Source organism: Salvelinus alpinus, chromosome 9 (genome assembly GCF_045679555.1).
Source record: "Salvelinus alpinus chromosome 9, SLU_Salpinus.1, whole genome shotgun sequence".
NCBI lineage: Eukaryota > Metazoa > Chordata > Actinopteri > Salmoniformes > Salmonidae > Salvelinus > Salvelinus alpinus.
In genome coordinates, this window is record NC_092094.1 from 60,641,601 (window position 1) to 60,663,984 (window position 22,384).

General features: G+C 43.2%; 1 protein-coding gene across 1 annotated transcript in view; it reads right to left on the minus strand.

Moving 5' to 3' along the window:
- Nucleotides 1-2,265: 2,265 nt before the first annotated feature.
- tmem86a (transmembrane protein 86A) overlaps nt 2,266-22,384 on the minus strand; it is a 60,172-nt gene continuing 40,053 nt past the window's right edge. The window contains exon 3 of the mRNA XM_071326840.1: nt 2,266-22,263. Within this exon, the coding sequence (XP_071182941.1) occupies nt 21,836-22,263 (428 nt within the window). The 3' untranslated portion in view covers nt 2,266-21,835. The remainder of the gene's footprint in view (nt 22,264-22,384) is intronic.

A 22,384-nucleotide genomic window follows, 5' to 3' on the forward strand; every position in this document is an offset into this window, starting at 1 on the left:
CTACCTGACACCCTAGACCCACTCCAATTTGCTTACCGCCCCAGTAGGTCCACAGATGACGCAATCACAATCCCACTGCACACTGCCTTAACCCATCTGCACAAGAGGAATGTAGGAATGCTGTTCATCGACTACAGCTCAGCATTTAACACCATAGTACCCTCCAAACTCGTCATTAAGCTCGAGACCCTGGGTCTCGACCCCGCCCTGTGCAACTGGGTCCTGGACTTTCTGACGCGACGCCCCCAGGTGGTGAGAGTAGGAAACAATATCTCCACCCCGCTGATCCTCAACACTGGGGCCCCACAAGGGTGCGTTCTCAGCCCTCTCCTGTACCGTAAGGCTCTCCAGAGGGTAGTGAGGTCTGCACAATGCATCACCGGGGCCAAACTACCTGCCCTCCAGGACACCTACACCATCCGATGTCACAGGAAGGCCAAAAAGATCATCAAGGACAACAACCACCCGAGCCACTGCCTGTTCACCCCGCTATCATCCAGAAGGCAAGGTCAGTACAGGTGCATCAAAGTTGGGACCGAGAGACTGAGACTGTTACTAATTTCAAAATAAAACCTAAAATATCACATTTACATAAGTATTCAGACCCTTTACTCAGTACTTTGTTGAAGCACCTTTGGCAGCGATTACAGCCTCAAGTCTTCCTTGGTATGATGCTACATGCTAGGCACACCTGTATTTGGGGAGTTTCTCCCATTCTTCTCTGCAGATACTCTCAAGGTCTGTCAGGTTGGATGGGGAGAGTTGCTGCACAGATATATTCAGGTCTCTCCAGAGATGTTCGATTGGGTTCAAGTCCGGACTCTGGCTGGGCCGCTCAAGGACATTCAGAGACTTGTCCTGAAACTCCTGCTTTGTTTTGGCTGTGTGCTTAGGGTCGTTGTTCTGTTGGAAGGTGAACCTTCACCACAGTCTGAGGTCATGAGCACTCTGGAGCAGGTTTTCATCAACGATCTCTCTGTACTTTGCGCCGTTCATCTTTCCCTCGATCCTGACTAGTCTACCAGTCCCTGTCGCTGAAAAACATCCCCACAGCATGATGCTGCCACCACCATACTTCACCGTAAGGATGGTGCCAGGTTTCCTCCAGATGTGACGCTTGGCATTCAGGCCAAAGAGTTCAATTTTGGTTTCATCAGACCAGAGAATCTTGTTTCTCATGGTCTGACAGTCTTTAGTTGCCTTTTGGTCAACTCCAAGCGGGCTGTCGTGTGCCTTTTACTGAGGAGTGGCTTTCGTCTGGCCAATCTACCTTAAAGTCCTGATTGGTGGAGTGCTGCAGAGATGGTTGTCCGTCTGGAAGGCCCTTTTCCCCGATTACTCAGTTTTGACTCTCTAGGAAGAGTCTTGGTGGTTCCAAGCTTCTTCCATTTAAGAATGATGGAGGCCACTGTGTTCTTGCGGACCTTCAATGCTGCAGAATTTTTTTGGTACCTTTCCCCAGACCTGTGCCTCGACACAATCCTGTCTCTGAGCTCTACGGACAATTTCTTCGACCTCATGGCTTGTTTTTTCTCTGACATGCACTGTCAACTGTGGAACCTTATATAGACAGGTGTGTGCCTTTCCAAATCATGTCCAATTAATTTAATTTACCACAGGTGGACTCCAATCAAGTTGTAGAAACATCTCAAGGATGATCAATGGATACAGGATGCACCTGAGCTAAATTTCAAGTCTCATAGCCAAGGGTATGAATACTTATGTGAATAAGGTATTTCTGTTTTCTGTTTAATAAATTAGCAAACATTTCTAAACCTGTTTTCGCTTTGTCATTATGGGGTATTGTTTAAGAATTTCTAAACCTGTTTTCGCTTTGTCATTATGGGGTATCATTATGGGGTAGATTGCCGAGGACATTTTTTTATTTAATCCATTTTAAGAATAAGGCTGTAATCTAACAAAATTTGGAAAAAGTGAAGCGGTCTGAATACTTTCCGAAGGCGCTGTATATGCAAATATCTTCCTCAATTACCTCTTACCCCTGCACATTGACTTATCATTACTCATTGGGTCTTGTCATACGTTATTGTTTTTCTATTATGTCTCTTATTTTCTCTCTGCATTGTTGAGAAGGACCCCTAAGTAAGCATTTGACAGATCGTCTACACCTGTTCACAAAGCGTGTGACAAATAAAATTAGGTTAATTGAGTTCTGAGCAATGCAACAGACCATATTGCAATTATTACATCTAAACGTTAAACAGGTTCTAGGCCCTTTATATGGAAGCAGTACAGAGACAGATATGAAGAACAAGCAACGTTTATTCAAGCTTAGAAGATTGGGTTTGCTTGTTTGATGCAGATAAGTAACACACATTAACAAGAGTACACCAAAATGACTTCTTAGATCTGTTACTTCCACTAGATAGCTTTCTGAAATAGTGCTTTCACAGAGATTCGGCTGACCAAGTTCACATTTACATAAGCAATAGATAATTTTGAAATAAAAATTACTTTACTTAGATAGTCGCCATATCGGAGGGTGATGCAAATAAAATGCCTGGACCTCAAACCATCAAACCAGCAAAGCCTCTCCAAACAAACCAACTGTAAACAAAAGGACATTACTGAAGTGGCTTTACATAATGAACATCCTTGAATATTGTCAGAAGTGAATAAATTCACTGATGGTCAAACTCAACACATTCGGAACAATCGACCACACCGCAAACATTTCTTCAAGACAGCTTGGACACAAAATGGTTGCTCACAGAAATAAACCAATAGCACCAACACCGTACAGCCTATACACACAAAGGACCTTCCAGGTACAAAGCTCTCACCTGAACATGACCCAAGGGGTGCATTTATACATTTCCTGCATGTCCTCCCCTAATAAGGGTGCCCAAAGAAAACTACAGGCATGTCAACAAAAATACTACAGTCATGTCTGCAAAAACACTACAGTAAATACTACAGTATACCACAGTCATGTCTGCAAAAGCTCTACAGTGAATACTACAGTATACTACAGTCATGTATGCAAAAACACTTCAGTGAATACTACAGTATACTACAGTCATGTCTGCAAAAACACTACAGTGAATACTACAGTATACTACAGGCATGTCAACAAAAACACTACAGTGAATACTACAGTATACTACAGTCATGTCTGCAAAAACACTACAGTGAATACTACAGTATACTACAGTCATGTCTGCAAAAACACTACAGTGAATACTACAGTATACTACAGTCATGTCTGCAAAAACACTACAGTAAATACTACAGTATACTACAGTCATGTCTGCAAAAACACTACAGTAAATACTACAGTATACTACAGGCATGTCAACAAAAACACTACAGTGAATACTACAGTATACTACAGGCATGTCAACAAAAACACGACAGTGAATACTACAGTATACTACACTCATGTCTGCAAAAACACTACAGTAAATACTACAGTATACTACAGTCATGTCTGCAAAAACACTACAGTAAATACTACAGTATACTACAGTCCAGTCCGCAAAAACACTACAGTGAATACTACAGTATACTACAGTCAAGTCCGCAAAAACACTACAGTAAATACTACAGTATACTACAGGCATGTCAACAAAAACACTACAGTGAATACTACAGTATACTACAGGCATGTCAACAAAAACACGACAGTGAATACTACAGTATACTACAGTCAAGTCCGCAAAAACACTACAGTGAATACTACAGTATACTACAGTCATGTCTGCAAAAACACTACAGTGAATACTACAGTAAAGACAGCAAAAATACTACAGTCAATATCAATCAATCAATCAATCAAATGTATTTATAAAGCCCTTTTTACATCAGCCAATGTCACAAAGTGCTATACAGAAACTCAGCCTAAAACCCCAAACAGCAAGCAATGCAGATGTAGAAGCACAAATACTATAGTCTATAAATATGTGGGTAAGCACTGGCAAAATCATAGAGGAAAATTAGCTTCCGTCTGCTTTACACTAGCCACAGAGAGGAAATTAGTTTTCAGCATGACTATAAACTACAACACAAGGCCAAATCTAACTTGATTACCAAGAAGTCAGTGAATGTTCCTGAGTGGCCAAGTTACGGCGTTGACATAAATCTGCTTTAATATCTGTGGCAAGACTTGAAAAATGTCTTTGTGTGTCACAGGAGGCTGGTGGCACCTTAATTGGGGAGGCCGGGCTTATGGTAATGGTTGGAGTGGAATGGTATAAAATACATCAAACACATGGATTCCATTTGCGCAGTTCCAGCCATTATTATGAGTCGTCCTCCCTTCAGCAGCCTCCACTGGTGTGTGTGTGTGTCTCAGTCATCAAATCTCAACCAATTGAACACTTACGGGAGATTGGAGCAGCGCCTGAGACAGCGTTTCCCACCACCATCACCATAAATCTAACGTAACAGGAATAAAAGAAACGCCTGAAACTAGATCCCCCTACATACTGGTCTTGGCCCAACGCCCTATTAAGACATTTTATGTTGGTGTTTAATTTATTTGGGCAGTCACTTGTACCTATGCATTGTTTAATCATGACAATTGTCCATAGTAGAAGGTGCATGTTTATATTTGAAGCAGGGCGGGCACACACTGGTCGAATCAAAATTGTTCCTAAGTCATTTCAATGAATTTGTGTTAAACAACCTTGGAATAGATGTTGAATTGATGTCTGTGCCCCCAGTCGGAAGCCTCTTGTCGTCCAACATAACGCCACTGGTCAGCGTGGTGCATTACCTGGCATTGAAGGCATGTTAAGTGGAGAACAGAAAATGAATTCGGCACCAAATGGAATAGAACTGACTCAAACAGGGAGGGACTACCTGGACTTATCCAATCAAATGTTTTGCTGTTTGTTAACCCAAGATCCTGTTTTGAACATGTGAGTTTGTGGTTCCCTTACAGGCGTCACATTGTGTCAGTGTACAGAGTCAATGAACCTCCAGACACACAACAACAAATGTGCATACAGCCGAATGATTTGAGGCAGCCATTGAGAGATCATCCAAACTTTAGAGGTGACACTCTAAATATTATGATCAGGTCAATGTGCATTCTATCGCCACTCGGACACACAGCAAACAAAGATGACGTTAGCTTCAATAGACAGCGAGTGATTGAGAAAGTGAAAAGGGTGCTTCATCTGAACAGTAGGGAGTAGCATTTTCATAGAACTCTCCTCTCTCCAACGCCTACTCACTCACTCCCCCTCATCACTCACACATCACAGCCCAAACACTGTCTGTCTCTACCACCTCCCAGATGACTCTCACCTACCTTTGTCTAAGTCTCACGTAGGCAGAGAACAACAGGGTTGTTGATGGGGAAGGTAAAGTGGTGCTCTACAGCCTGCCATCTGTGGTGTGCTGGGTAGTAGTAGCTAGCTACTGTAGCAGGCAATTTTACCCATGTGTCATATTTCACCACCTAACCTGCTTGGAGCTACTCTATATCTCGTGTCGGGTGACCACATGTTTTGAATTGTGCGGGACTATCTCACATTTTGGCCCTTTGTCCCGCAACCAAACAATCATGTCCCGCATTTTATCAACAAATTCAAATTTGGAAAAAAAGGTTGGTTTGTCAGTCAGACATTCCGACCAGTGGAGGCTCCTCAGAGGAGGAAGGGGAAGACCATCCTCCTCAGTAATTTTTGAAAATATTTTTTATAGTGAAACATTAAAAAAGTTGTACTTTTTAGATAAGACTATACTAAATATATTCATACAGTGCATGTCATCAAATAATTGATTAAAACACACTGTTTTGCAATGAAGGTCTATAGTAACTTCAACAGCACTCTCTGGGGAAGCACCATGGTGTAGCCGGAGGACAGCTATCTTCCATGTTCCTCTGGCTACATTGACTTCAATACAAAACCTAGGAGGCTCGTATGCCTCACCCCCTTCCATAGACCTACATGATAATTATGACCACTTCCGGAGGACGACCTCCAACCAATCAAAGCTTTTGCAGTATGAACTGACATCTTGTCCATCCAATCATAGGATTAGGATCAGAGAATTAACTGTGTTGTATTGGGGTTGTGCCGCAGAGCATTCTGGGGTGTTGTATGTTTTGAGAAGCTTGGTGAGTTGGTGACATTATTGGATAGTGAATTGAGAGTGAAAAGTGATAGTTGAGCATTTTTATAATACTATTCAATTCAAATATTTTTTTTCAAATTACAGGAGAATAAATTGTTTTCTTTGTTTAATAATTTTATTTTTATGTCCAGTTAGTGCAAGTTATTTCAATTTGCCTTGCTAACTTCAGTAGCAAGTAGCAGTAGAAAATGTTGGACTTTTTGTTGAATAACCCCTTTCATTCTCTGGGGTACACAGAAAGGTGCGAATTAAAACCGAGGGTCGACCTCTGCCTGAGAACTGTTTCATGTAGAAGGATGAAAAGGTGGGAGCGTTCAATACCAACTGGTATGAAAAGTATAGCTGGTTAACAGGGAGCCTTTCATCAAGCCACCTGTATTGCTGGCCTTGCCTGCTTTTTGGAAACTCAGAGCCTTGGGCGAAAGGGGGAACAGTGACCTGAAGAACATTAATCGTTCAGCAAAACGGCATAACAAAAGCAGGGAGAATATACATGCCCACTTATATCCAAGATGGAGTAGCAGTGCAGACGTTGTTTGTCGTTCTCCCGTGTACATTTAGTCTTTTTTGTCTATATTTCAATCTCTTTTTTCATTTTTAAATTAAATATGCCTTCCGGCAACCCGCCTCACCCAATGTGATACGGATCTGCAATTTTTAGACTTGATAGCCAGAACCTCCATCAGCAGCTAGCCATCAGAAGCTAACCAGCTAATTAGCTACTAGCTATTTAGTCATTGTTTGCCACTGCTAGAGGCCTTTACCTTTTGCACAGACACCAGCCACTTTTAGCCTGGATAATACTTGCCAGCCTGCCAGTATCGGACTGTTTTCTCCACTACAACACCGGATTCCTCCCGTAAGCCCTGGACCATTACCCCTGATCATCACAGCTAACTAGCTGCCACCGAGTGGCCACGCCCCGAAGCTAGCTTTGAGCCAGGCCCACCTCCCGACCTGCTCAGTGATCACTCGGCTATACAGCTGATGCCTCCTGGACTCTTCACTAACACGACTAGAATCCAATACTCCACCGGATTCTTGCCGTAAGCTCTGGACCTTTGCATCGGATCATCGCTGCTAGCGAGCTGCTACCGAGTGGCTATAGTGGCTAACGCTCTTGTCCCGAAGCTAGCACCAGTTAGCCGCGAGCCAGGTGCATTTCCCAGCTAGCAAACTAAATTACTCCAGCTACAATACCTATTTTGCCAACTGGCCTGGACCCTTTGTCGACACGGAGCCCCGCCGTCCCATCACGACTGGTCTGCCGACGTAATTCCATCCATTGTGCCCTCAACCAGCCTTTGCCGGACGTCGGAGCAGACGCTTCTACTAGCCCTGGCCTGCTAACTCTTTATTTTTTTTGAACGCCGTGTCTCCCGCTTGCTAGCGTAGTAAACGACTACCCAGCGGCTTCCCTGTTTCATCTATTGCTGTTCACTGGACCCTATGATCACTTGGCTACATAGCTGATGCCTGCTGGACTGTTCATTAATCACAGAACTCAATTTTGTTTATTTTTGTTTATCTGTCGGCCCCAGCCTCGAACTCAGGCCCCGTGTGTAGTTAACTGACCCTCTCTGCCCATTCATCGCCATTTTACCTGTTGTTGTTGCCTTAGCTGATTAGCTGTTGTTGTCTTACCCGTTGTTGTCTTAGCTAGCTCTCCCAATCAACACCTGTGATTGCTTTATGCCTCGCTTTATGTCTCTCTAGTGTCAATATGCCTTGTATACTGTTGTTTAGGAAAGTTATTATTGTTTTAGTTTACTGCGCAGCCCCTAGTCCCACTCAACATGCCTCGGATACCTCTTTGTCCCACCTCCCACACATGCAGTGACCTCACCCAGCATAACTAGTGCGTCCAGAGATGCAACCTCTCTTATCGTCACTCAATGCCTAGGTTTTCCTCCACTGTACCCACACCCTACCATACCCCTGTCTGTACATTATGCCCTGAATCTATCCTACCACGCCCAGAAATCTGCTCCTTTTATTCTCTGTCCCCAACGCACTCGACGACCAGTTTTGATAGCCTTTAGCCGTACCCTCATCCTACTCCTCCTCTGTTCCTTGGGTGATGTGGAAGTTAACCCAGGCCCTGCGTGTCCCCATGCACTCTTATTTGTTAACTTCTGTAACCGCAAAAGTCTTGGTTTCATGCATGTTAACATCAGAAGCCTCCTCCCTAAGTTTGTTTTACTCATTGCTTGAGCACACTCCGCCAACCCTGATGTCCTAGCCGTGTCTGAATTCTGGCTTAGGAAGGCCACCAAAAATTCTGAGATTTCCATCCCCAACTACAACATTTTCCGTCAAGATAGAACTGCCAAAGGGGTAGGAGTTGCAATCTACTGCAGAGATAGCCTGCAAAGTTCTGTCATACTTTCCAGGTCTATGACCAAACAGTTCGAACTTCTAATTTTTAAAATTAATCTCTCCAGAAATAAGTCTCTCACTGTTGCCACCTGTTATAGACCCCCCTCAGCTCCCAGCTGTGCCCTGGACACCATATGTGAATTGATTGCCCCCCGTCTATCTTCAGAGTTCTTTCTGTTAGGTGACCTAAACGGGGATACGCTTAACACCCCGTCAGTCCTACAATCTAAGCTAGATGCTCTCAATCTCACACAAATGATCAAGGAACCCACCAGGTACAACCCTAAATCCGTAAACATGGGCACCATCATAGATATCATCCTGACCAACTTGCCCTCCAAACACACCTCTGCTGTTTTCAATCAGGATCTCAGCGATCACTGCCTCATTGCCTGCATCCGCTATGGATCCGCGGTCAAACGGCCACCCCTGTCAAACGCTCCCTAAAACACTTCTGCGAGCAGGCCTGGCCCAGGTATCCTGGAAGGATATTGACCTCATCCCGTCGGTAGAGCATGCCTGGTCATTCTTTAAAAGTAATTTCCTCACCAAAAATGTAGAACTAAGAACAGATATAGCCCCTGGTTCACTCTAGACCTGACTGCCCTCGACCACCACATCCTGTGGCAGACTGCACTAGCATCGAATAGTCCCCGCGATATGCAACTTTTCAGGGAAGTCAGGAACCAATACACGCAGTCAGTCAGGAAAGCAAAGGCTAGCTTTTTCAAACAGAAATTTGCATCCTGTAGCTCTAACTCCAAAAGTTTTGGGACACTGTAAAGTCCATGGAGAATAAGTGCACCTCCTTCCAGCTGCCCAATGCACTGAAACACTGTCACCACCGATAAATCCACGATAATCGAGAATTTCAATAAGCATTTCTCTACAGCTGGCCATAATTTCCTCCTGGCTACCTCAACCCCAGCCAACAGCTCTGCACCCCCCGCAGCTGCTTGCCCAAGCCTCCCCAGCTCCTCCTTCACCCAAATCCAGATAGCAGATGTTCTGAAAGAGCTGCAAAGCCTGGACCCGTACAAATCAGCTGGGCCCTCTCTTTCTAAATTTATCCGCCGCCATTGTTGCAACCCCTATTACCAATCTGTTCAACCTCTCTTTCGTATCGTCCGAGATCCCTAAAGATTGGAAAGCTGCCGCGGTCATCCCCCCCTTAAAAAGGGGTGACACTCTAGACTCAAACTGTTACAAACCTATATCCATCCTGCCCTGCATTTCTAAAGTCTTTGAAAGCCAAGTTAATAAACAGATCACTGACCATTTCGAATCCCACCTTACCTTCTCCGCTGTGCAATCCGGTTTGCGAGCTGGTCACAGGTGCACCTCAGCCACGCTCAACGTATTAAACAATATCATAACCGCCGTCGATAAAAGACAGGACTGTGCAGCCGTCTTCATCGATCTGGCCAAGGCTTTCGACTCTGTCAATCACCGTAATCTTATCGGCAGACTTAACAGCCTTTGTTTCTCAAATGACTGCCTCTACTTCTCAGATAGAGTACAGTGTGTAAAATCGGAGGGCCTCTTGTCCGGTACTCTGGTAGTTTCTATGGGGATATCACAGGGTTAAATTCTTGGGCCGACTCTTTTCTCTGTATATATCAACGATATCACTCTAGCTGAGGGTGATTCCCTGATCCACCTCTATGCAGACGACACCATTCTGTATACATCTGGCCATTCTTTGGACACTGTGTTAACAAACCTCCAAACGAGCTTCAATGCCATACAACACTCCTTCCGTGGCCTCCAACTGCTCTTAAACGCTAGTAAAACGAAATGCATGCTCTTCAACCGATCGCTTCCCGCACCCGCCTGCCCGACTAGCATCACTACTCTGGATGGTTCTGACTTAGAATATATGGACAACTACAAATACCTAGGTGTCTGGCTAGACTGTAAACTCTCCTTCCAGTCTCATATTAAGCATCTCCAATCCAAAATTAAATCTAGAATCGGCTTCCTATTTCGCAACAAAACCTCCTTCACTTACGGCGCCAAACATACCCTCGTAAAACTGACTATCCTACCTATCCTCGAATTCGGCGATGTCATTTACAAAATAGCCTCCAACACTCTACTCAGCAAACCAAAGCCACATACACCACCCACCACTGCGACCTCGCTACATATTCGTCGCCAGACCCACTGGCTCCAGGTCATCTATAAGTCTTTGCTATATAATGCTCTTCCTGATCTCAGCTCACTGGTCACGATAACAACACCCACCTGTAGCACGCGCTCCAGCAGGTATATCTCACTGGTCATCCCCAAAGCCAACACCTCCTTTGGACGCCTTTCCTTCCAGTTCTCTACTGCCAATGACTTGAACGAATTGCAAAAATTGCTGAAGTTGGAGACGTAATATCTCCCTCACCAACTTTGAACATCTGCTATCTGAGAAGCTAACCGATCGCTGCAGCTGTACACAGACCATCTGTAAATAGCCCATCCAATCTACCTACCTCATCCCCACATTGTTTTTATTTACTTTTTGCTCTTTTGCACACCAGTATTTCTACTTGCACATCATCATCTGCACATCTATCACTCCAGTGTTCATTTGATAAATTGTAATTACTACGCTATTATGGCATATTTATTGCCTTTCCTCCTCACGCCATTTGCGCACACTGTATATCAACTTTCTTTTCTATTGTGTTATTGACTCTACATTTGTTTATTCCATGTGTAACTCTGTGTTGTTGATTGTGTCGCACTGCTTTGCTTTATCTTGGCCAGGTCGCAGTTGTAAGTGAAAAAATGAGATTCAAGCATCTGGGGAAAAAACGCATCGATTATATAATGGACGAAGGTCTGCGTATTCAAACTGTGTAACAACGGGAAAGTAAGAAGAAACAGGGATGTCATGAAGCAGCTTATCGACACCACCGCATTTTTGGGCATGCAAGAATTGTCTTTTAGAGAACACGAAGAGAGAGGAAGTTCTGCTAATTGCACGTTACGATGCTTTACTTGCTTAACTTATGGAACTTCCGACTGTCTTTTCTGGCACGTCGAAATCAATTCAGAATGTGTTGATGGCTCCCATCAGATCATCCATTAAAAGTGAGATTTAAAGAGAGAGGTTGACGCAGAGCATTTTTTTCGCGCTCGCTGAAGTAGGCTTTCCACTTTCCTTCTGTATTTATTTAGCAAAGGCCATCAATAACACAATCACTCCGGACAGACACAAGCAAAAACTCATGACATAAATGTTGCAGCAGCCTAGGTTACATCTAAATATTAGCGATTGGACGTGCTGTATTGGATGAAAACGAGACGATTTTTCAGTGTGATCAACTGTAGGCACCTAATAATAGCAGCTGCCTATGCGCCCTGTACATCTGGTCAAGGGTAAACAAATTGGTAACGTTTTGTATTTATAGTCCATTTGTGTCAGGAGAAAATGTGAATGTGATCAAATTTGGTTTATATTCAAATATATTATATTCAGGTATGTGGATGATCAGGGGTTTATTCAGGAATGTTTCTTGGGATACTTTGTGTCAAGTTGGCGAGATAAGCAGTCTATGTTTGACTTTGTGAATTCTGAGATGTCTAGAAATTAACTTCATGGAGAAACTCGTTGCCCAAACCTACGATGGTGCAGCTGTAACGGAATGCATCTGCTATTTGTAATTGCAGGTAAGTCCCCTCCTGTTCCCTGATTTAAGAAGTGATGACCACTCCACTACCATTGTCAACTCTCTCCTGACATAAACTGAAGCCACGTTTCATGTGCACGCTCATCCACTGGCACATAGAATGTTTCCTCTCCAATCACTGCGAGTACCCCTATCAATTTTCTCTCATTACTGTATGTAGAGTCAATCACACACACAAACACAATCACATTATTACACATCAATGTGTAATTGGACTAACTCATTCTTAGCTATTTTGTTTAACTGTGTAGTGTATTGTGTTTATGTTTTTTGTCTTCCCTGTCAAATCCTGCCCTGTCCTCAGTGGAAGATTTGAGCTATTTTCCAATACCATCCATCCATGAGGAGCCTGTCTTGCATTGCATTAACCCATGTCCTGCACTGAAGTAAAGCCTCTGAACCCCTCGTACACTCAATCACTGATGTGATCCCTTAAAAAAATAAATCAAAATCCTTTTTTTGGCAGAAAGGCCTTCTGGAACATGTGAACTTTCATATGCCTTCCCGCTAGCCATGATTGGCTGAGATAATGGATGGGCTGGACATGCCAAGTGATGAGTTCGGATTGGACTGCCACATAGCACACTTCTGTCTATAACATGAGCTTATCAGTATGTGTAGGTAATCCTTTCTAACGCTGCTTTTTTGAAAAATATCACGTAATAGAACTGCAAAAGTGTTGCTCTCCACTTTCTGGAGGACCGAGTTCTGAAATCAGTGGAATGCCCGGTGGAATTAGAGTATGATAGCTAAGGAGATGGAGAAAATTCTGGCGTTTGATTCCAAATATGTAGAGGCAGTCGAAAAAAGAACACACAGAAGTCTGACAGAGATGGAGTAGCGTCCATCCATGTATACAGGTAGGATAGTCTAGCTAGCTACATTTTCAGATATTATACGTTTCAAATAGTAAGAAAGTCATTTTCATTTCAAGTTAAAGCGTATTGTTAGCTAGCTAACGTTACATGCATGATCTGTGTAGTAATATTATCCGTATCGCAGAGCCATTTGCATTGCTAGTTATAGTCTAATGTTAGCTAGCTAGCTAACATTGAACCTGGTTGGTTAGCTACCTGCAGATTCATGCAGGGTAGTGACATTATGAGTTGGTCTTATGGTTAAATGTTTAGCTAGCTAGCTACATGTTTAAACAAAAGACTCCACTATGCAAGTAACCATTTTACTACACCTTCTGTATCCTGTGCATGTGACAAATACGCTTGTATTTGATATAGTATGGGTTTACTAGAGACGGTAATGTGAAGAACATGACCTGCACCAAAGTTAAATTAGGATATAACGTTAGGCCAACGATACAGAGTCCATGTTCTAAATTTCTCCGGTAGAATGCCCTGCTATTATTTCATCACACTCACAACCGTAACCTGTTTTCTGTTATTGGCTCTAATGCTTGTGTTTATACTATTTCATAACGACAACGACAAGTTTGATGTCGGACAACAATATAATGTTCATGATGTCACTGCGAGAACTGTCAATAGACGTAGTATAAACCAGCCTTTAGTCTGGAAACTTTGGTTGTTTAGTACATGGCCTCACATGTGAATCCTTAAAGAGATGGGTGGGGCTAAGGCTTAAGAGGATGTGAACGATGCTGAATGGGGTAGACAAAGAAGAGCTCTCCAGTAGGTTCACCAAATAATTCAAGGGCCATTTACTCAAAAGTGACGTTATAAGTTTATCAACTTTCAAAGCAGAATTACTTTCCCATTGTTCCTCAACTGTAGTGTATGATATAGCATTTTCTAGCTCTGAGTCTCTACTTTTATCCAATGTAAAAAACACAAGTCAAAACAAGACCGAATTCGAGCCGGTCGGCCACATATTTGCTGCTACTTCACTCAATCCTGTTTTGCATTCCCTGAGACCAACCAGATATGTCCTTGGCCAAATACCCACCGATTTTCATAAAACAGCCACACGTGTTGTCTCTCGTTTCTGCATCACTAAATTTAGCATGAGGCAACAGAGTAGGATAGGTGCGCTTTAATTGCTCATTCGGTGCAGCGGACTGCAGGGATGCGGCGCATCGCTCCTCCACTTCTCACAATGGTGCTCAATTAGTAAAGTTAGATTAAAGCTGAATCAATGTATTGGAAGATCACATAATGATTCATTAGTATTCTACATAAGATTACCAAATTATAGCAGAGTATAACGTTACTGTTACATTAAAAAAACACCACCTCATTTCTTATTTTAGGATGGTTGGCTGAAGTCAAAAACTCAACAGCACGCCACTAGGCAGAATGTGCATTGATTGAAACAATACAGGCAGGAAGGTTATATTCTATCTGCTCTAATTTGCTCGCGAATGATTGAGATCAAACGATTGGCATGCAGACGCATTTGGGACATTTCACTGGTAAAACGTTAAAGAATTATTGTTCAACGATTGACAGTGATGATGCCATGGCCTATTGTGAAAATTAGGTATGCCTTACTTGGTGTTTGAGGGTATTGAACATATAAAATGTTCTTGAGATAATGTGTGGGCATTGGCAGTCGTTGCAATTGGAGGATACATTTCATGCATATTCTCGAATGATATTCAACAGGCTACATCTAATCGGTACAAACTTTGAGAAATGATGGTGTCATTTACATTGTGTGGCTGCCAAATGTTTTTATTCATGTAGGCTACTGTCCCGCGAATGTCCTGCAAAATCATCTCGTTGTCCCTCATCTCATGATTGTTTTGAAGTGGAAATCCCATAGAATACTTATTGTGTGTGGCCACCATGGCCGCATCTGAAATGCACCATATTCCCTAATATGGTGCAATAAAATTCCAGACGCATCCTGTGTAGTGCACTACAACAAAGGGCTGATTGTACAAAGAGAGGTTTTCCAGATAGACTTAGAACTCCAAAGATGTGGTTCCACAGCTCTTTGGTTACTAGTCCATAAAAGAGATCCAAGGAGATACATACGGGTTATCCTTTTAGATACCTACCAACCCAAACTGCGACATATTCTTAATTGGCATCAATACCCATGATTCGTTTCACCCAGGGTTGTGTCCCAACTGGCAAATGGTACCCTATCCCCTATATAGTGCACTATTTTTTGTTCAGAATCCAATGTGCAAAAGTAGTGCACTAAATAGGGAACAGGGTGCCATTTAGGATGCAGAGCTAATCTGGGATTTAGGTTTGTTTATAGTTTGCCTTGCTGCTATCATACCGCCCTTGCTGTCTCTGCCTGGCCGGTTCCCCTCTCTCCACTGGGATTCTCTGCCTCTAACCCTATTACAGGGGCTGAGTCACTGGCTTACTGGTGCTCTTTCATGCCGTCCCTGGGAGGGGTGCGTCACTTGAGTGGGTTGAGTTACTGACGTGATCTTCCTGTCTGGGTTGGCGCCCCCCCTTGGTTTGTGCTGTGGTGGAGATCTTTGTGGGCTATACTCGGCCTTGTCTCAGGATTGTAAGTTGGTGGTTGAAGATATCCCTCTAGTGGTGTGGGAGCTGTGCTTTGGCAAAGTGGGTGGGGTTATATCCTTCCTGTTTGGCCCTGTCCGGGGGTTTCTTCTGATGGGGCCACAGTGTCTCCTGACCCCTCCTGTCTCAGCCTCCAGTATTTATGCTGCAGTAGTTTATGTGTCGGGGGGCTAGGGTCAGTTGGTTATACCTGGAGTACTTCTCCTATCTTATCCAGTGTCCTGTGTGAATTTAAGTATGCTCTCTCTAATTCTCTCGTTCTCTCTTTCTTTCTCTCTCTCGGAGAACCTGAGCCCTAGGACCGTACGTCACGGCAAACCGGGCATGATGACTCCTTGCTGTCCCCAGTCCGCCTGGCCTTGCTGCTATTCCAGTTTCAGCTGTTCTGCCTGCGGTTATGGAACCCCTACCTGTCCCAGACCTGCTGTTTTCAACTCTTAATGATCGGCTATGAAAAGCCAACTGATATTTATTCCTGATTATTATTTGACCATGCTTGTCATTTATGAACATTTTGAAAATCTTGGCTCTCTCTAATTCTCTCCTTCTCTCTTTCTTTCTCTCTCTCGGAGGACCTGAGCCCTAGGACCATACGTCACGGCAAACCGGGCATGATGACTCCTTGCTGTCCCCAGTCCGCCTGGCCTTGCTGCTATTCCAGTTTCAGCTGTTCTGCCTGCGGTTATGGAACCCCTACCTGTCCCAGACCTGCTGTTTTCAACTCTTAATGATCGGCTATGAAAAGCCAACTGATGTTTATTCCTGATTATTATTTGACCATGCTTGTCATTTATGAACATTTTGAAAATCTTGGCTCTCTCTAATTCTCTCTTTCTTTCTCTCTCTCGGAGGACCTGAGCCCTAGGACCATACGTCAGGACTACCGGGCATGATGACTCCTTGCTGTCCCCAGTCCACCTGGCCTTGCTGCTATTCCAGTTTCAACTGTTCTGCCTGCGGTTATGGAACCGCCACCTGTCCCAGACCTGCTATTTTCAACTCTTAATGATCGGCTATGAAAAGCCAACTGAAAATTATTCATGATTATTATTTGACCATGCTTGTCACTTATGAATATTTTGAACATCTTGGCATAGTTCTGTTATAATCTCCACCCGGCACAGCCAGAAGAGGACTGGCCACCCCTCATAGCCTGGTTCCTCTCTAGGTTTCTTCCTAGGTTTTGGCCTTTCTAGGGAGTTTTTCCTAGCCACCGTGCTTCTACATCTGCATTGCTTGCTGTTTGGGGTTTTAGGCTGGGTTTCTGTACAGCACTTCGAGATATTAGCTGATGTACGAAGGGCTATATAAAATAAACTTGATACATTTGCCACTCAAATAAATCCAACTTCAAAAATACTCCCAAAATCCAAAGAGTTACATAGTCCGACTTGGGTCCTGATCAGAGTGGGAATTATAACACGACATTTTCGGGTCGATACAATGTTGCAAGTTTGCTAGCGAAATCTCAAGACAGACAGCGAGAGCGGCAGACAGGCGGAGTAGTATGAATGCGGCTGAAAGAACCTGAAGTAACTGTCACTGGTTTAAACAATGACGGAGATGAGGTGGGTGTTCGTTTAAGCTTTTATTTAAAAATGTACAACTGTAACAGTACAAAATTGCATTTGAAACAAATAGGAGAATGGTTTAATTAAAGTGTGGCTTTTGTTGCATTAAGGGGAGCTCATGCCTCCCCTCATTTAGAATCTTGATCTCTCAGTAATCCCTTCTGCAGCTTAGACTGTCATTTATATTTAGGTTAAAATATAAATCCAATAATCCAAAATAATCCAAAATTCCTGTACGTTGATGAGTTTTTGCAAGTCCAATTAATCTTCTACATTGATTCTACATCATCAAAAGAAAAACATTGCATTTCTTTGTGGAAATGTTGTGGACACAACGTTGATTCAACTAGTTGGTGCCCAGTGGGACAGAACAGTACGATATATTTGGATACTCTGTGTATCCACAAGTATTCAAATACTCCCTATACACATCCCAATTCAAACTATTAAAAGGTCAAATAACTATATGTTACAATATACTGTTTGTATGCATCTTTAAGTAGTTCCTCTACTTATTCCAGTAAACTGTCAGTTAGTTTCATATACTGTAGCTGAAGAGATATCAATAAACAACAACAGCCAATAGATAGATGTCTTCCATACCAATAGAACACATCCATTTTTAGCATCCTTCTTCATGCTACATTAGACTCTATGGGCGCTATACAACAACCACTCTCTATAGAAAAGTGTAACCAAACGCACATCCTTTAGTGGGATGCAGGGCTGAAAAAAGTCGGTATAAAAGAAATAGAGCCTACACACTCATAAGCTATACCACGTGCCTTTATTAATAAACACACAAGGTTTCTGTTTGAGCAGAGACCCCAGCTAGCACATTTGGTTCCTTGGAAGTTGTGGTAAAGTATGTTTTTGGTTTCACATTGGTTGTGGGAATTAAGTCTTCTGACAGGTAAACATTACGAGAACAGAAGTGAACCTGTTCTGGGAAGGTATATTTTTAGGTTTCATTAGGTTCTGGGAATGTTTTACTCTGGTTCCTTGAAAGTATTCCTGGGAGGTTTCTTTAACGCTCTGAGAATGGAAATTATAGGTTATTTCAAGGTTTTTTAATAACTTCCTTAAAACGTTCACTGAATGTAACTTTTCCTACTGGGCAGAAACTTGTTGAATCAATGACGTTTCCAAGTCATTTGAAAAAAAATGTCTACGTGACGATGTTGAATCAACGTGGGAAACCAATTGGATTTTCAAAAAGTCAACAGAAGGGAATTTCGTTTTTTCCCCCACCAAACTTTTAACCTAAATCCAATGACATTGTGAATTGTTTTGTTGATTTTGTGTTAGTTGACAAGTGGGTTACTTGCACAGATAGAACACATGGAAATAAAAAAAAAATCATTGTGACACGGCATCAGTGAGATTCGAGCCTATAATCTATCCATGAAATTAGTCCACCACACCACCAGGATGGAGCTAGCATGCCATATTGTTTTACGCTTACAAATCTGTTCATTTTAGTTTATTCAAACAGACCCCATTTCAATTGAAACAAACGCTCATTAAAGACCAGGTGTGGCCAATTAGTGGGCGCAGGCAACGCACCTGAACACACTTAACAAGATTGAGGAGAGAGAGAATTTTGGTGATGCTGAGAATGGAATGTATGTTATTAAATAACATTCATAGAACGTTCTCTGAACGTTCTCTGAACATTACAAAAGTTTTGTGGTTTCTAGGAAAAGTTTTTTTTAACGTTCTCGGAACAATTTGAGAACATGACTTTAAATGGAACCAGGAGGAAACCTGTAGTAAAATGTTATGCCTGAAGTACTGAAATTACCAACGAAGAACGTTGTTTCTTAACGAAGTTGAACAATTTTGAACATTCCCAATGTCAAACCAGTTGGAGAACATTCCTAGAACATTACCAAAATTTAAATTAAATGTAACCATGTTTGAACTTTTAGGAAACATTCTGTTAAAGTAATGAAATACCAAGAAAATATATATTTTTTTGTCAAGTTCCTTAAAAGTGCTGAGAATGTTCCAAAGCCAAGAAACTAGCCTGAACCATTCCCAGAAAGTTGTATGCAAAATAAACAACAAATCACTCTCTCACCAAGCTCTAAGAAACATATGGTTCTCAGAACGTTATGTGCTAGCTGGGAAAACGTTACATACATAAAAATGGCCTGGCATTAATCCGTCATCCCTGATTACGGGGTCATAGAAAGGAAAAAGACAGCAAGGGAAAAGGTAATAGCAGGTGAAAATACTATAGACAATATCCATTAATAGGAAGATGGTGGACTGAAGAGAAGAAGAGAAAATGCCAAAGGATTTTGAGAAAATATCACAAAATAGGAATACGCCGGTGTGATGTACATTTAGCCAATGTTCAAGCAAAATTATAGATCACAGCAATTCTGCCACGGCCCTAAAGGGATCTCGACACACACCTACACGCACGCACACACATACTGTACACACGCACACACTAAAACAACACGCAACAAGTATAACAACGTATCTGTTTTCAAAAAATGTCTTAAATACACACTGAAATCTTTTCAGTCAATATGCTTGAAACAGACAGCACAATAACTCAGCAAAGATGGGCCCTATAGCTGGTGCAACAGAGAAAAACACCATGACAGATAAGGGTCATAGCTGCATATCTATCTCGGGGGATGTAACCAATCGGGATTGAGTGGTATAATTGTTCCCTTGTGCTAATGAAACCATTGGCCAGTCTTCTCTCTCTTTTTTGGCTGTGTTTGGACACTTAGGGACCAGGGTGTCCTAGGGCAGTGTTCTTCTCTGAAGGCCCAAGCGCTGCAGACAAAACAAGGACTGGCTTTAGCCAACATGTCCCTTTCGTGACACTTTATATGGCCAAAGGCACACAGTTGGTAGCTGAAAATGTTCCAGCAATAAGGGCACCACCAGCTTCTTCTAATAACCAAACCAGCAGGAGCTGGGGGTATGAAGTGTGACCTGAAGGAAGCGTGTATATGTGGTGTGTGTTTGTGCGTGTTCAGGGTAACATAAACAGTGAAGGAGGAACACTGTGAGATGCCTCGGGTACAGAGGGTACACACACACACACACACACACACACACACACAGAGAAACACATACGCACACAGATCTAAGAAAAATGTTCCCCATAGACCGCAGTGAAGGGACCAGCCTTTTGAGTGATTAGTAATGACTGTGGTAAAATACTAGAGCAGGCGCTCTCAAATGATATCTCTCACATGCTGACCAAACCGGTCACGTTGCGTGCGCGACTGTTGCAAAATAAATGTACACATACACGTTATTCAATCATTTCATCGAAACTGCTCACGCACGTCATCTGCATAGCCAGGCACTAAAATAGAACTTGGTTCTATTTGGCGCGGCAAGTCATGCCTCTCCCATCTACTCTTTGGTTTGAAGGAGCATACAAACCCACGTGAGTGATTGAAAGATGAACCAGGTCCACACTCCAGCCTAGTTGATGGAGGTCATGAGCCTTAACGCCGGTTGCCAACAGTCATATAAAATCCGAAGAAGAATGAATGAGGAGAGATTAATCAAAGAAAACCTACTAGGCTTTCCCTTTTACCTTTGGACCTTCGGATTAATTGTCGGAGTAGAGAACACATGATTTTGTGGGACTCAAAATGGGTCAAAATTCTACAAAGATCCAGCAGATAGAAGGAGCATATGGATTTCAGTTAAAATAGCAACCCAATGTTCATATCCCAGGACAAATGAGTTAGCAACAGCTAGCTAGGTAAAAGTCCACGAATTCTCTCTCTCTCTCTCTGTGTGTGCGTAGACATTCACAGCAATTTTCATAGGCTCATAGACACAGGAGAGAGGATGTATTCTAATAGGAGTGTGGTGAGCAGAAGTACAAAAGTGAAAAGGAGGGTGGATGTGCTCCAGACTTTGAGAACAGCACCTAAATACATGAGAACAGACAGCAGTTATGGGACACTACCTCCCCCATAACAAGTCGAGATGTGCAAACTTATTCACTTTAACAACTCCCTTTTCAGAGATAAATTAAATAATGGTGATAAAATAGTTGCAAAGACACTATGCCACAGAAAACACATCCATTTGAATTTGCAATATTGGACCACGTTATACTGTAAATGGGGTGGAGAGGGCAGCCAATGACTGGGGGGGCAGAAGGAAGAAGTGCTATTATTGTAGCAGGCCATGAGAATTCACACTCATCTGTAGGTTATATAGTATGAATCCTCTAACCTAATACGCACGCACACGCACCCACACACAAACCTTGACATGGTGATCTGTATGGTCGTCTGTACCAAAATCCTAGGCAGTGAGGTGGGGGAGTTGTAGTGCACTACTCTCTAGTAACTAGGACGTATCTACGAGAACTGTAGGGCAGTAGTTGAGGGTTAAAAGTAGTGCACTTGTCTCCATGGTAACTAGGGTCTTTGACTGTCCCACTAGCCATGGGGCAGGCTGGTGGTAGTACACTAGTTTCCATGGTAACAAGGGTGTGCGAATGCCACGCTACAACCAAAGCAGGGGGTTTGGGGGTAACGGTCTCTGGAATATGTCCATGACAAAAACAAGGGGGATTGGCTGCCCCGTTCACATCTTCTTGATCACGTGACGCGACCTCGCTCTCTCCTCTTCATGCCATCTTCCTTGCCGTCTCCACATCCTGGCACTCGACGGCGGAGAGCGCGATCAGCATCTGCGCGGCATAGTAGGTGGCCATGATAATGGCACGTGAGTGCGGCACAGGGAAGCAGAACTTGTTCACGGCAATAGTGAGGTCGGAGACCATGAAGAGTACAGCGCCCAGGCATGCCGACATCTTGGTCCAGGTCCACAGGTCATTGGCCAACTGGAGGCCGGCCACGGCCCGCCAGCCCATGAAGCCGATCAGGGCGATATAGACCCCCACCAGGTAGGTGAAGGGGCCTGAGAGGTAGGGGTAGAGCAGGGCGTAGCTCACGGCCGAAATGGCGCCGATCACCAGGCCGGCAAGCGGGTTCAGGGGCTTCATGCCGAAGGCCGAGGAGTAGAGGATGTGGGAGATGGCAAACATCAGCAAACCTGTGGGATACAGAAAATAGTATATATAACTTCCTGTTATATTGCCTTTTTTGTTATAAAATCTGCGCTTGGAGCTCCAGAGTACTGATGGTTTTCTGTTATAGCTGACAATTAATTGCAG